The sequence below is a fragment of the Amblyraja radiata genome, chromosome 5 (assembly GCF_010909765.2).
Source record: "Amblyraja radiata isolate CabotCenter1 chromosome 5, sAmbRad1.1.pri, whole genome shotgun sequence".
Lineage (NCBI taxonomy): Eukaryota > Metazoa > Chordata > Chondrichthyes > Rajiformes > Rajidae > Amblyraja > Amblyraja radiata.
This window is the reverse complement of record NC_045960.1, coordinates 56,267,959-56,281,395: the sequence shown is the minus strand read 5'-3', so window position 1 is coordinate 56,281,395 and position 13,437 is coordinate 56,267,959. Positions and strand designations below refer to the sequence as shown.

The 13,437-nt window shown below is 43.2% G+C and overlaps 1 protein-coding gene across 3 annotated transcripts in view; it reads left to right on the top strand.

The window, feature by feature from the left end:
• Positions 1-13,437, top strand: part of med23 (mediator complex subunit 23) — a 69,454-nt gene that overhangs the window by 38,300 nt on the left and 17,717 nt on the right. For all 3 annotated transcript variants that reach the window (XM_033021279.1, XM_033021278.1, XM_033021277.1), the window contains 5 exons: positions 322-527; positions 3,826-4,006; positions 4,537-4,707; positions 10,418-10,634; positions 12,525-12,761. In XM_033021279.1, coding sequence (XP_032877170.1) covers positions 322-527; positions 3,826-4,006; positions 4,537-4,707; positions 10,418-10,634; positions 12,525-12,761 — 1,012 coding nt within the window. The remainder of the gene's footprint in view (positions 1-321; positions 528-3,825; positions 4,007-4,536; positions 4,708-10,417; positions 10,635-12,524; positions 12,762-13,437) is intronic.

Sequence of the window (13,437 nt, the reverse complement as noted above, 5' to 3'; positions counted from 1 at the left end):
CCTAAAGAGATCAGTGGAAATTGGCACAAAACAAGACCTGCGTACTGAATTTCGATGATCGTCATTAATCAATCTGAAGGGCCAAATGCTCTATCATTGCTCCTGATTTGAAACAGTTTTTAAAACAATTGGAGGATAAATACGAGATTTTAATCCAGGAGCAACATGAGAGCAAAACGCGTTCAGCTAGATTTAACGGCCATCATTGAATCGTGACGTATTTGTCCTGAGGACAATTGTGCGATCACAATTTTTCCATGTGCCCTTTTAATGTTGAAATTATGTGTGCTCTTTATTAACAATATATTTTATCTGCCTTAGGCTTTTTTTAAACAAAACAATGTACCTCAGGAAAGTAGATTTAATTTAAAAAAGAATGTGGAAGAAGAATATAGGAAGTGGAAATCCATGACCAATGAGAACGATATCATCACTCACTTCTCCATGCAAGGTTCTCCACCACTCTTCCTCTGTCTGCTTTGGAAAATGTTGTTGGATACAGATCACATTAATCAGATTGGCTATAGGTAAAAATCAATCGATGACTTTCTACAAATGTTGTGGATAAAATTAGAAGTGCTATCTATAAGTTTGAATACATTGCAGTCGTATCCCCCTTCTCTGCCTCCGTCTGCGCTGAGGCCTAATGGCGGAGCTGGCGACCTCGAGGCTCCGGAGGCAGAGCCTGTCAGGACTCGCCCTGGGCTCGCTCCCGTGAGGGCGGCCCGGCTCGGGGCTGGAACGGCGCTCCCGTGAGGGGCTATGATGCTCCCGTGAGGGCGGCCTGGCGCGGGGCTGAGACGCTCCCGTCGGGGCGGCCCAGCTCGAGGGCAACGGCGCTCCCTTGGGAGTGGCCCAGATCGAGGGTAACGGCGCTCCCGTGGGGGCGGCCCAGCTCGAGGGTAACGGCGCTCCCGTCGGGGCAGCCCAGCTCGAGGGTAACGGCGCACCCGTCGGGGCGGCCCAGCTCGAGGGTAACGGCGCTCCCGTCGGGGCGGCCCAGCTCGAGGGTAACGGCGCTCCCGTGGGGGCAGCCTGGCGCGGGGCTGAGACGCCCACGTAAGGGTGACCCGGCTCGGGGCTGGAACGGTGCTCCGGTGGCTGGGACGGCGTTCTGGCGGCGGCGGCCTGGACTGGAGGGCGGCAGCTTCGACCACCCCAGGTCGCGGTGTTTGAACCAGCCCGTTCGCAGAGCTCGGTGAGCCGCGGGACTGATTTTACCATCGCCCGGTGGGGTATCGCCTCAGCGCAGAGGGAGAAGAGGAGGGAAGAGACTGCAACCCTAAGATTTTTGCCTCCATCACAGTGAGGAGGTGCTGGTGGACTCACTGTGGTGGATGTTAATTTGTGTGTTCTGTTGTTTATTATTATATTATTGTATGTATGGCTGCAGGTAATGACATTTCGTTCAGACCATAAGGTCTGAATGACAAATAAAGGATCTAATCTAAAAAAAAATACAGATAACGTGACATGCCTAATGTAGCTGAATGAATATATTTAGATTGTCAGTTCTCCAGATGTTGGCCTGGCTAGTTGGTTTGTCTTTCCAGTGAACTTGGACGATTTTGCAGAGATAACGTCAATGTTATTTTCTTCTGCCCTAAGATGTTTGCTGTTGATAGTCGAAATCTTCAAGCATTTTTGAAAGTGCTGGGATTAATGTGCTCAATTGACCATGAATGTTTTGTCAAATCCAAGATCTTGATCTGCAAACATATTTTTCTTCGATTGGGGAGAGGTGGTGTTGGTGCATTGAAAACATTTGTGAATTTCATTATCGATGGCTGTCTTTGCTGAGATGAGAAGTTGTCTACCTTTTCTTGAAGCTCATCATGAATCTTTCTTGTTAGACGGTGGCACGAGATAATAGGGACAGTTTTATTTTGAGGATGAACACGAAATGCTGGAGTAACTCAGCGAGTCAGGCAGCATCTCTGGAGAAAAGGAGTAGGTGACATTTCGGGTTAAGACCTTCAGAACTGAGAGTCAGGGGAGAGGGAAATTAATGATATGAGGAGGCACAAAGAACAAATGAATGAAAGGTAAGCAAAAGGACTGAGGATGTTGGCTTGGAGCTTTGATTCTAATAGCATGCAAATGCTAGAGTTGTCTGCACGCTGCAATTCATTGAGCTTTGGGCATCCTTATTTCTGGAGTGTAATCACCAAATGTGGAATCGTTTCAAGGAAACAATTTAAGCCTGTTCTCAAAACTTCCTTGAAGAAATGCAACATCTCCACTGCTATCTGTGGCCCATGACCACTCAAAGTGGGGAAATGCAATCAGAATGATATTAAAAACCTCAAGATTATACATTAGGAGCAAATAGGGTAACTACATAAGTAGCAGAAGGAATGTACCACTCATAAACCAGTTTCAGTTTAGTTTATTGTCACAGGTACCGAGGTACAGTGAAAGGCTTTTGTTGCTGGCTAACCAGTCAGCAGAAAGACAATACATGATTACAATCGAGCCATTTATAGTGTATAGATACATGATAAGGGAATAACGTTTAGTATAAGGTAAAGCCAGTAAAGTCCTATCAAAGATAGTCTGAGGGTCACCAATGAGGTAGATAGTAGTTTAGGACTGCTCTTTAGTTATGGTAGGATGATTCACCCAAACAGCTCCCTGCTTTGGCCCTAGCCTACGTGTGGAGGAGTTTGGGACTCCCACATTGGCTACATTAGCCTACAGTGCATTCAGAAAGTATTCAGACCCCTTCACTTTTTCCACATTTTGTTATGTTACAGCCTTATTTTAAAATGGATTCAATTCATTTGTTTTATCATCAATCTACAAACACTACCACAGAATGAAGAACCGAAAACAGGTGTTTAGACATTTTTGCAAAGTAATTAAAAATAAATAACTGAAATATCACATTTACACAAGTATTCAGACCCTTTGCTATGACACTCAAAATTGGGCTTAGGTTCATCCTGTTTCCATTGATCCTTGCGATGTTTCTACAACTTGATTGGAGTCCACCAGTGGTAAATTACATTGATTGGACATGATTTGGAAAGGCACACACCTGTCTATGTAAGGTCCTACAGTTGACAGTGCATGTCAGAGCAAAAACCAAGCCATGAAGATGAAGGAATTGTCCGTAGACCTCCGAGACAGGATTGTGTCGAGACACAGATCTGGGGAAGGGTATAAAACAATTTCTGCAGCATTGCAGGTCCCGAAGAGCACAGTGGCCTCCGTCATTCTTAAATGGAAGAACTTTGGAATCACCAGGGCTCTTCATAGAGCTGACTGCCTGGCCAAACTGTGTGTAGATTGATGATAAGAAAAATGAATTTAATCCATTTTAGAATAAGCTGTAACGCAACAAAATGTGGAAAAAGTACTTTCTGAATGCACTGTATGTCTCAACCCACAAAATTGTAGTGGAAGCAAGTCATCCTCAATCTCGAGGGACTGCCGAAGAAGAGTTTAATACTGTATTATAGATGATAGATTTCTACCTACAACATCTTGTTTCTTATATTTGTCTATTTTCAACAGCTTAAGATGTTTATATTATATATTTGCGTCTTTTTCAATAACCTATGATTTAATCTCTTGAATTGTAGTCTTCCCTTAAGATTATACCTGTTAAACGTGTTTCCATTGTTTAATGCAATATACTGTCAGTTACATATTTGTAAAGTGAAATGCGTGTAGTTTTATTGCACATTGTACGATTTTAGAATTCTAAAATTTTGCAGATATCCATTTTATTACTTGTTTGTTTTTGCCAGTATTGTCAAAATTATGTATTTGCTAGTTATGTAACTTTCTTGTAAATTATGTTAATTTCCTTAAATGCAGAGTGTTGGAGAGAATAGGAGCTAGAGCTTTGGTAGCTCATGTTCGAACATTTGCCGATTTCCTTGTTTATGAGTTTTCAACCTCTGCTGGAGGACAACAGTTGAACAAATGCATTGAAATCCTAAATGATATGGTGTGGAAATACAACATTGTCACCTTGGACAGACTGATTTTGTGTTTGGTAAGTCCACCATTACTCGTTTTTTATGTTCATGAATCATGCTACATGGTTGATATTTCAGACTAATGGGTGTTAATGATCAGAGCACTAATCGAAAATTAAACAAATGCTTGTTTAAGAATGGTACACAAAATTGCTGGGGAAACTCAGCGGGTGCAGCAGCATCTATGGAGCGAAGGAAATAGGCGACGTTTCGGGCGAAACCCTTCTTCAGTTTAAGAATGTCATGTTTAAAACTTCAAAATAATTGTCCCTTTATTTATGACCTTAATGCTCCAAAGATAAAAACTAGAAATTTGTTCAGTGATTTTGTCAACTGTTGTCACATTTGAGTCCTTCCAGATGTGGCCAGGAAACAATTAATTGGGATTCAGAATCTGATTCTGGTTGTCTTCCTTTACAACACAATTGCTTATTAGAAATTATTTTTGTTTCTAAAGTGAATTTATATAATTCATGGTAAAACAGTGTCTGCTTTTTATATAAATGATAATTGAATTTCACCAAATTAAAATTGTTTTCAAATGTAGGCTTTGCGAAGTCATGAAGGAAATGAAGCTCAGGTCTGTTACTTCATTATTCAGTTGCTGCTGTTGAAACCAAATGATTTTAGGAATAGGGTGAGTGATTTTGTGAAGGAAAATTCTCCAGAGCATTGGCTGCAGGATGATTGGCACACAAAACACATGAACTACCACAAGGTGAGTGTCCTTCTTACTGATACTTTATTTCAGACATATGTTGCATGTGTCAGATTCATTCTCTTAATTTAATATGTATCAAGGTGAGTATTTTATCCAAACATAGAATAGTACAGGAACACGGCCTTCAGCCCACAATGTCTCTGCTGAACATGATACTAAATTAAACTAATCCCTTCTGCCTGCATAAGTGCCATATCCCAACAATTTTGACATATTTATATACCAATCTAAAAGTCTCTCAACCGTTTATTTTTTTTAAACTTTCCGTATTTCAAATATGCCACGCTAGGTGTGTGCATAATTAGAAATGCTAACTTTTTGAGCCAAAAAAATTGTCAGCACTCATGTACTTGGCTTGGCTTTGGAACATCTATGCCGATGATGCACAGCATTTTAGGAAGAGGGCTAGATTGAGGATGTGCATTTACTGAATTATAGACAATAGGTGCAGGACTAGGCCATTCGGCCCTTCGAACCAGCACCGCCATTTGATGTGATCATGACTGATCATCCATAATCAGTTCCCTGTTACTGCCTTCTCTCCATATCCCTTAACTCCGCTATCCCTGAGCTCTATCTAACCCTCTCTTGAAAGCATCCAGAGAACCAGCCTCCACCACCCTCTGAGGCAGAGAATTCCACACACTCACAACTCTCTGTTCTAAATGGCTTACCACTGATTCTTAAACTATGGCCCCTGGTTCTGGACTCCCCCTACATTGGGAACATGTTTCCTGCCTCTAGCGTGTCCAAACCCTAAATAATCTTATGTTTCAATTAGATAACCTCTCATCCTTCTAAATTCCAGAGAATGCAAACCCAGCCGCTCCAATCTATCAACATATGACAGTCCCGCCATCCCTGGAATTAACCTCGTGAACTTACTCAGCACTCCCTCAATAGCAAGAATGTCCTTCCTCAAGTTTGGAGACCAAATCTGCACACAATACTCCAGGTGTGGTCTCACTAGGGCCCTGTAATAATAATAAATAATAATAAATTTTATATTTAATGGGCGCCTTTCATACAAAATCTCAAGGACACCTTACATAGTAAAACATATAATCAGAATAAAATAAGTAATAAAGACATCACAGAGACACAAATTAAAAACAGAATTCATTCCAAAAACAGAAAATCAAAAACACAGTGTGAAGAGAGAGCAGCGGCAACCAATTCGTGCCAGCGTCCACTCTCTCTTCACGGCAGCCATCTTGGACACAGACTTACAGGATTACATTAGACAAAAAAATCATCCCCCCACAATGGATACCACTGTGGAGGAAGGCACAATGTCCAGTCCCCATCCCCAGTTCACCCCAAAGTCAGGCCTATTGAGGCCACCGCAATTGCCTCTACGGAGGCCCGATGTTCCTGGCCGTTCTCACCGGGTAGTCTTGCCCCGGCGTCGGGAGAGTCCTCTCGGCGGCTGGGCCACCTGGAACGGCCGCTTCCTAGCTTGAGACCGCGGCTTCCGGAGCCGACAAGGACGCACCGAGTTGGAGCTCCTAGGCTCCCGATGTTAAAGCCGGCGCTGCCCTCTCCGCTCCGCAGACCCGCAGCCCGGGGATGTTGCTCTCGCCGGTCCAGCTCACCAGAGCTCCAGCGCGTCGCTCCAGCGCGGCGACCCAGGCAAGGCATCGCCCGCTCCACTCCGCTCCGCGATAGCGCTCCAACACTGTGCCGCCACCGAGGCCAAGCTGCTGGGCGGTGCCCGCCAGGAAACGGCGCTCCAAGCCCGCTGGTAGGCCACGAGGACGGGTCAGCGGGCAGCCCGGAGAAAAAGCTGCCACACCGACCAGGTAGGGACCTAGAAATAAAGTTTACACCTACCCCCCACATTAAAAAGTCCATATCCCCTGTACAACTGCAGGAGGACCTCTTTGCTCCTATACTCGACGACTCTTGTTATGAAAGCCAACATACCATTTGTCACTGCCTGCTATACCTGCATGCTTACTTTCAGTGACTGATGAACAAGGACCCCCAGATCCAGTTGTACGTCCCCTTTTCCCAACTTGACACCATTTAGATAATAATCTGCCTTCCTGTTTTTGCCACCAAAGTGGATAACCTCACATTTATCCACATTAAACTGCATCTGCCCACTCACCCAACCTGTCCAGGTCACCCTGCATCCTCATAGCATCCTCCTCACAGTTTACACTGCCACCCAGCTTTGTGTCAACTGTAAATTTGCTAATGTTACTTTTAATCCCTTCATCCAAATCATTAATGTATATTGTAAATAGCTGCGGTCCCAGCACCGAGCCTTGCGGTACCCCACTAGTCACTGCCTGCCATTCTGAAAGGAACGCGTTAATTCCTACCCTTTGTTTCCTGTCTGCCAACCAATTTTCTATCTATGTCAACTCCCTACCCCCAATACCATGTGCTCTAATTTTGCCCACTAATCTCCTATGTGGGACCTTGTCAAATGCTTTCTGAAAGTCCAGGTACACTTCATCCACTGGCTCTCCCTTGTCCATTCGACTTAGACTTAGACTTAGATCCTTTATTTGTCATTCAGACCTTTCGGTCTGAACGAAATGTCGTTGCCTGCAGCCATACATGTAATAATAAACAACAAAACACACAATTAACACAAATTAACATCCACCACAGTGAGTTCACCAGGCACCTCCTCACTGTGATGGAATCAAAAACCTTAAGGTTACTGTCCCTCCTCTTCTCCCTCAGCGCTGAGGCGATACCCCACGGGCGATGGTAAGTTAGTCCCGCGGCTCACCGAGCTCCGCGAACGGGCCGGTTCAAGCTCAACGGCCCGGGGTGGTCGAAGCTGCCGCCCTCCAGTCCAGCGGACACAGCTGTTGCCGCGGGAGCTTCGGAAAACAGGCACCAGTCTGTGACCTGCGAGCTCCCGACGATGTCGCCTACCGAGCCCCGGATTCAGGTCGCAGCTGCCAGAACGCCGCCTCAGCCACCGGAGCACCGTCTCCGCCCCGCGCTGGGCCACCCTCACGGGAGCGCCATCTCAGCCCCGCACCGGGCCGCCCTCACGGGAGCTCCATTCCAGCCCCGAGCCGGGCCGCCTCACGGGAGCGCCGTTCCAGCCCCGAGCCGGGCCGCCACAGCCACCGGAGCGCCGTTCCAGCCCCGAGCCGGGCCGCCTCACCGGAGCGCCGTTCCAGCCCCGAGCCGGGCCGCCCTCACGGGAGCCACATTATCCTGGTTACATCCTCAAAAAATTCCAGAAGATTTGTCAAGCAAGATTTCCCCTTCGTAAATCCATGCTGGCTCGGACCGATCCTGCTACTGCTATCCAAATGTTCCGCTATTTCATCTTTTATTATTTACTCCAGCATCTTCCCCACCACCGATGTCAGGCTAACTGGTCTATAATTCCCTGTTTTCTCTCTCCCGCCCTTCTTAAAGAGTGGGACAACATTAGCTACTCTCCAATCCACAGGAACTGATCCTGAATCTATAGAACATTGGAAAATGATCATCAATGCATCCACGATTTCTAGAGCCACTTCCTTAAGTACCCTGGGATGCAGACCATCAGGCCCTGTGGATTTATCAGCCTTCAGTCCCATCACTCTACCCAGCACCATTTCCTGCCTAATGTGAATTTCCTACAGTTACTCCGCCACCCCAGATTCTCTGGCTAGTACATCAGGAAGATTGTTTGTGTCCTCCTTAGTGAAGACGGATCCAAAGTACCTGTTCAACTCATCTGACATTTCATTGTTCCTCATAATAAATTTACCCTTTTCAGTCTTCAAGGGTCCAACTTTGGTCTTAACTAATTTTTTCCTCTTCACATACCTAAAGAAGCTTTTACTATCCTCCATTATATTCTTGGCTAGCTTACCTTCTTACCTCTTCTTTTCTCCCTGTATTGTTTCTTTAGTTATCTTCTGTTGCTCTTTAAAAGTTACCCAATCCTCTGGCTTCCCGCTCATTTTTGCTATGTTATATTTCTTCTATCTTCATGAGTTCCCTTGTCAGCCACAGTCGCCCCTTACTCCCCTTGGAATTTTTCTTCCTCTTTGGAATGAACCGATCCTGCACCTTCTGTATTATTCCCAGAAATACCTGCCATTGTTATTCCACTGTCATCCCAGCTGGGGTATCTTTCCAGTCAACTTTGGCCAACTACTCCCTCATGGCTCCATAGTCCCCTTTGCTCAACTGTAATAGTGACACCTCCGATTTACCCTTCTCCCTCTCACATTGTAGATTAAAACTTATCATATTATGGTCACTACCTCCCAATGGCTCCTTTACCTCGAGTTCCCTTATCAAATCTGGTTCATTACACAACACTAAATCCAGAATTGCCTTCTCCCTGGTAGGCTCCAATACAAGCTGCTCTAAGAATCCATCACGGAGGCACTCCACAAAGTCCCTTTCTTGGGGTTCATTTCCAACCTGATTTTCCCAGTCTTCCTGCATGTTGAAATCTCCCATAACAACCATAGCATTACCTTTGCGACATGCCAATTTTAACTCTTGATTCAACTTGCACCTTATATCCAGGCTACTGTTTGGGGGCCTGTAGATAACTCCCATTAGGGTCTTCTTACCCGTACAATTCCTCAGTTCTATCCATGCTGACTCTATTGGCTCTATCCTGGACCATCAAAACCCTTGCTGAAATCAAAGTTAATAGAATACATCAAATCCACAATCCTTCAACCCTCCTTGTTGTCTCAACAAAATAACTCAATCAATTTAATTGGGCATGACCTTACTTAACAATACTATGTTGATTGTCCTGGATTAATTTGTGTTTTTTAATTCAAGGTTTCTGCTGTCCCTCTGGAGATTACTCCTTTGGGCTAGGACGTTTCTGGAATTTCTAGTAGAAAAAGACCTAAAGCCGTAGAGAAAGAAACTGCATTAACATTTCAGAATGATCTTTCATCTGATGTAGCTCCATTTGATAGTTCTTACAAGTTATCTGATCTTGCAGTTGTGATTATTTATTTAATCTATATTGCTCTCCTTTACTTTTAATGAACAAGATTAAAGGGATAACTAAGAGAGGCCAGGGTTGACATGGAGATACGTTGCAGATAAAGTCACTTGGTTCACAGCTAAACGAGGACAGTTAGCGAGATCAGAGGCAAATGGGTATGTAAAAATAGCGAAATGCAGAGCTGTCGGAAATGCCCAACAAATCCAACTACGCCAGAGAGGAAAAACTGAGCCAATGGTATGGATGAATGACTTGCAGTAGTGCTGGCCAATTCTGAAACAAACAGAGAAAGCTGGTAATCGGAAGTTGCCGAATTCAATATCGAGAAGATGAGGTGCTGTTCCTCAAGTGAGCATTGTGTCCAACCAGAATATTGTTATCAAACCTGCTGACAAGGGTGATGCCTTTGTGGTCTTGCATGGATGAAAGTAATTTCAATGTCTGTTTTTTGGAAGACAGAAGAAGAGAGACTGCCCAGAAGTATACATGAAAAATCATACAACGCAGGAAAAGGCCTTTCGGCTCATTTCCATACCAATCCACAAGTACCTATCAATATTAATCCCATTTTCCAGCACTTGGTGTAAATTTCTATGTGAAGGCATTTCAAATCCTCCAAAGTTTGCCGTTAAAAGATTGGGGATTAAAAACATGGAATTGGGAGAAGAAATTGTTTAGAAGAAATATATTGAAGTAAATCAATTTTTATGTATTTCACCTGATGGTTTTCTATTGATAGTTTCCCTTTTTCTCTTTCAGAAATATCCTGAGAAGCTGTATTTTGAGGGTTTGGCTGAACAGGTGAATCCCCCTGTGCAAATTCAGCCTCAGTATCTTCCCATTTATTTTGGAAATGTCTGCCTTCGATTTTTGCCTGTATTTGATATTGTAATCCACAGATTTTTAGAGTTGCTTCCAGTTTCAAAATCTTTGGAAACTCTTCTTGATCATTTAGGAGGCCTTTACAAGTTTCATGGTAGGTTTTAACCTCCGATAAATTCATTAGCCTTGATTCGTAGATTAACTGTTATTGTTTTAATTTCTTGAAATTTAAAATCTTCAGGTTAATCTATTTTCAGTCTTTTCTTTGTGTGACCTTGAACTGACAATGGTATTGATTTATTATTGTCAGGTGTACCGAGATTCAGTGAATAACTTTATTTTGCAAACTATCCAGGCAAATTATGAAGACACAAGGAACTGCTGATGCTGGAACACTTTGTGTTACACGTAAATTCTACCATACATCAAAATAGTGCAAAAGAGAAAAAGAAACAGTGTGCAGAATATAACATTACAGAAACGTAGAAACTGCAGTTAAAAAAAGTGCAAGGCCACATCAAAGTAAATTGGTCGATGGAAATACAGAGAAGGCAGTGGGTTGTAGTGGAAGGAAGATATTTTGGCTGGAGATCTGTGAGCAGTGGAGATCTGAGCTGGGACCTCTGCTGTTTGTGATGTATATAATTGACCTGGACGTAAATGTTGGTGAATAATAATAAAATTATTAGAGGCATAGATATGGTAGACAGTCAGAACAGTTTTCCCAGGGTGTAAATGTCCAACATTTATAGATCTATATGCATAGCTATAAGGTGAGAGGGGGGAATTTTATTGGAGATGTACGGGGCAAGTTTTTTTACATGGAGATTAGTGGGCGCTGGACATCATTGCCTGGGGTGGTGGTGGAGGCAGATCCGATAGTGGCATTTAAGAAACGTTTAGATAGACACATGGAAGTGTAGGGAATAGATGGATATGGATCATGTACAGGCTGATGAGATCAGTTTAACGTGGTATGTTCGGCACAAACATTGTGGGCTGAAAAGCCTGTTCTTGTGCTGTACTGTTCCATATTCTAATACATCCTTAGCATATGAGAAGTCTGTTCAAGAGAGTGATATCAGCAGGGGAGAAGCTGTTCTTGAATCTGGTGGTACAAGCTTTTGGGGTCAATTTGGGGGTGGGTGGGTGAGGCTGGTTTGCGTGATGGACAGTGCTGAGTTTGCAACTCTGCAATTTCTTGTGCTCTTGATCAGAGCATTTTTCTTACCCGGTTATCCGGATAGGATGCTTTCTTATCCGGATAGGATGCTTTCTATGGTGCATTTGTAGAAATTGGTAAGAATCTTTGGAGGCATGCCAAATTACCTTAGACGACTGAGGATTTGGAAGCGTTTGTGTGTTTTCGTGACTGGACCATGACAAATTGTTGGTGGTATTTGTTGCTAGGGCAGAGCTAACCAAAAGATTAGTCACATAATATGCATTTGTCAGTGAATATGTGAGGTTTTGAAGATCATATACTCTTGGAAATCATCCTTATTGAACTGTTGCCAAAGCCAAATACAAAGCATTGATCGTGAAGTCTCAGAAATGTTGTCTGACTTGGATAGATAATAGCAATGCCAAATATTATAATGTGTAACTAAGCGTTCTCAAGTTATATTTTGCATAGAATTTAAATTTCGGAAAAACTTTGATGTGACTGCAAATGCTATTGAAGTATGCTTTTAAAGCATCAGCAACTGTGAGGGGAAAATTTGACATTAATATTCTGGGGATTTCATTTACACTGAAAAATTAAAGAACTGCAAATATGTTTGGAAAGTTATTGATTAATCTTTTGCCTATCAAGCATTCTTGATCTCGACAACACAATGACTTTGTAAGAATCTGTGTTTATTATGCTGGGAGAGCAATCAGCTGAGGACTGATACCGAAGGTGTCTGTTATATTCCTGATTGTGAAGAAAATTTGTGTTTTAATTTTGCAAAATGTGTCCATTTCATTTCTTAAGATGATTAAAATGTACCTTTTGTTTCTACCTTTGGTTTAAGAATATGCATTTTTCCTTTTATTACAGACCGACCTGTGACATATTTGTACAACACACTTCATTACTATGAGAGACATCTCAGAGACCGTACAAATCTTAAACGCAAACTGGTTCATGCTGTTATTGGTTCTCTAAAAGATAATCGTCCACTAACTTGGTGTTTAAGTGAAACCTATTTGAAATTTGCCATGAACGCACGTGAGGATAATCCATGGGTTCCTGACGACACTTATTACTGCAAGTTGATTGGTCGACTAGTGGAGAATATCCTTTTGCTGTTCTACCTACTTTTACATGCAATACTGGTCCACTACTGATTTTCCGGCAACTGGTGATCTGGCCCCTCCTTTAATCCGAACAAAATTACGAGAGTGCACTAGAAATCCTCCCTCGTAAGCCCCCCCCCCCCCCGAAAATGTGGTGCCAAGGCTGGATGAGGCGGCCGATCTCAACCTCAACAGGACTTTCACGCCGATTGGCGAGCTGAATTTGACCCTGCGATAACGATAATTTTCAGGTTAGGTATTTCCATATAAATAAAAGGGGATTCAAATCCATTACTGTGTCTGTCTGGCATAAAATGGGTCTGGCGGGCATAACATTTCCCAACCTAATGTGCTAGGAATTCTGCTAGTACCAGACAGGGTGCCTGTGCTGTCACTTGGTGTCTGAGTCCAGGACATACTTAACCCGAGACAGTTGAACATGTGGAACTTCTAGATTACTTAAACACAATTTTTGATTTTTTAGCCAAGTTTTGAAGTCCTCTATTGGTAATAATTAAGATTGAGCAAGGACCAAGGAATGAGAACATATGTTATAGCAGGAATAGGTCTTTCAGACTACTGTGCCAGTTCTGCCATTCAGACTTTGCCGAGCTTTTACTTCAGCCTTATCACCCATATCCCTAATTTCACATAATATCAAAAAATCTATTGAT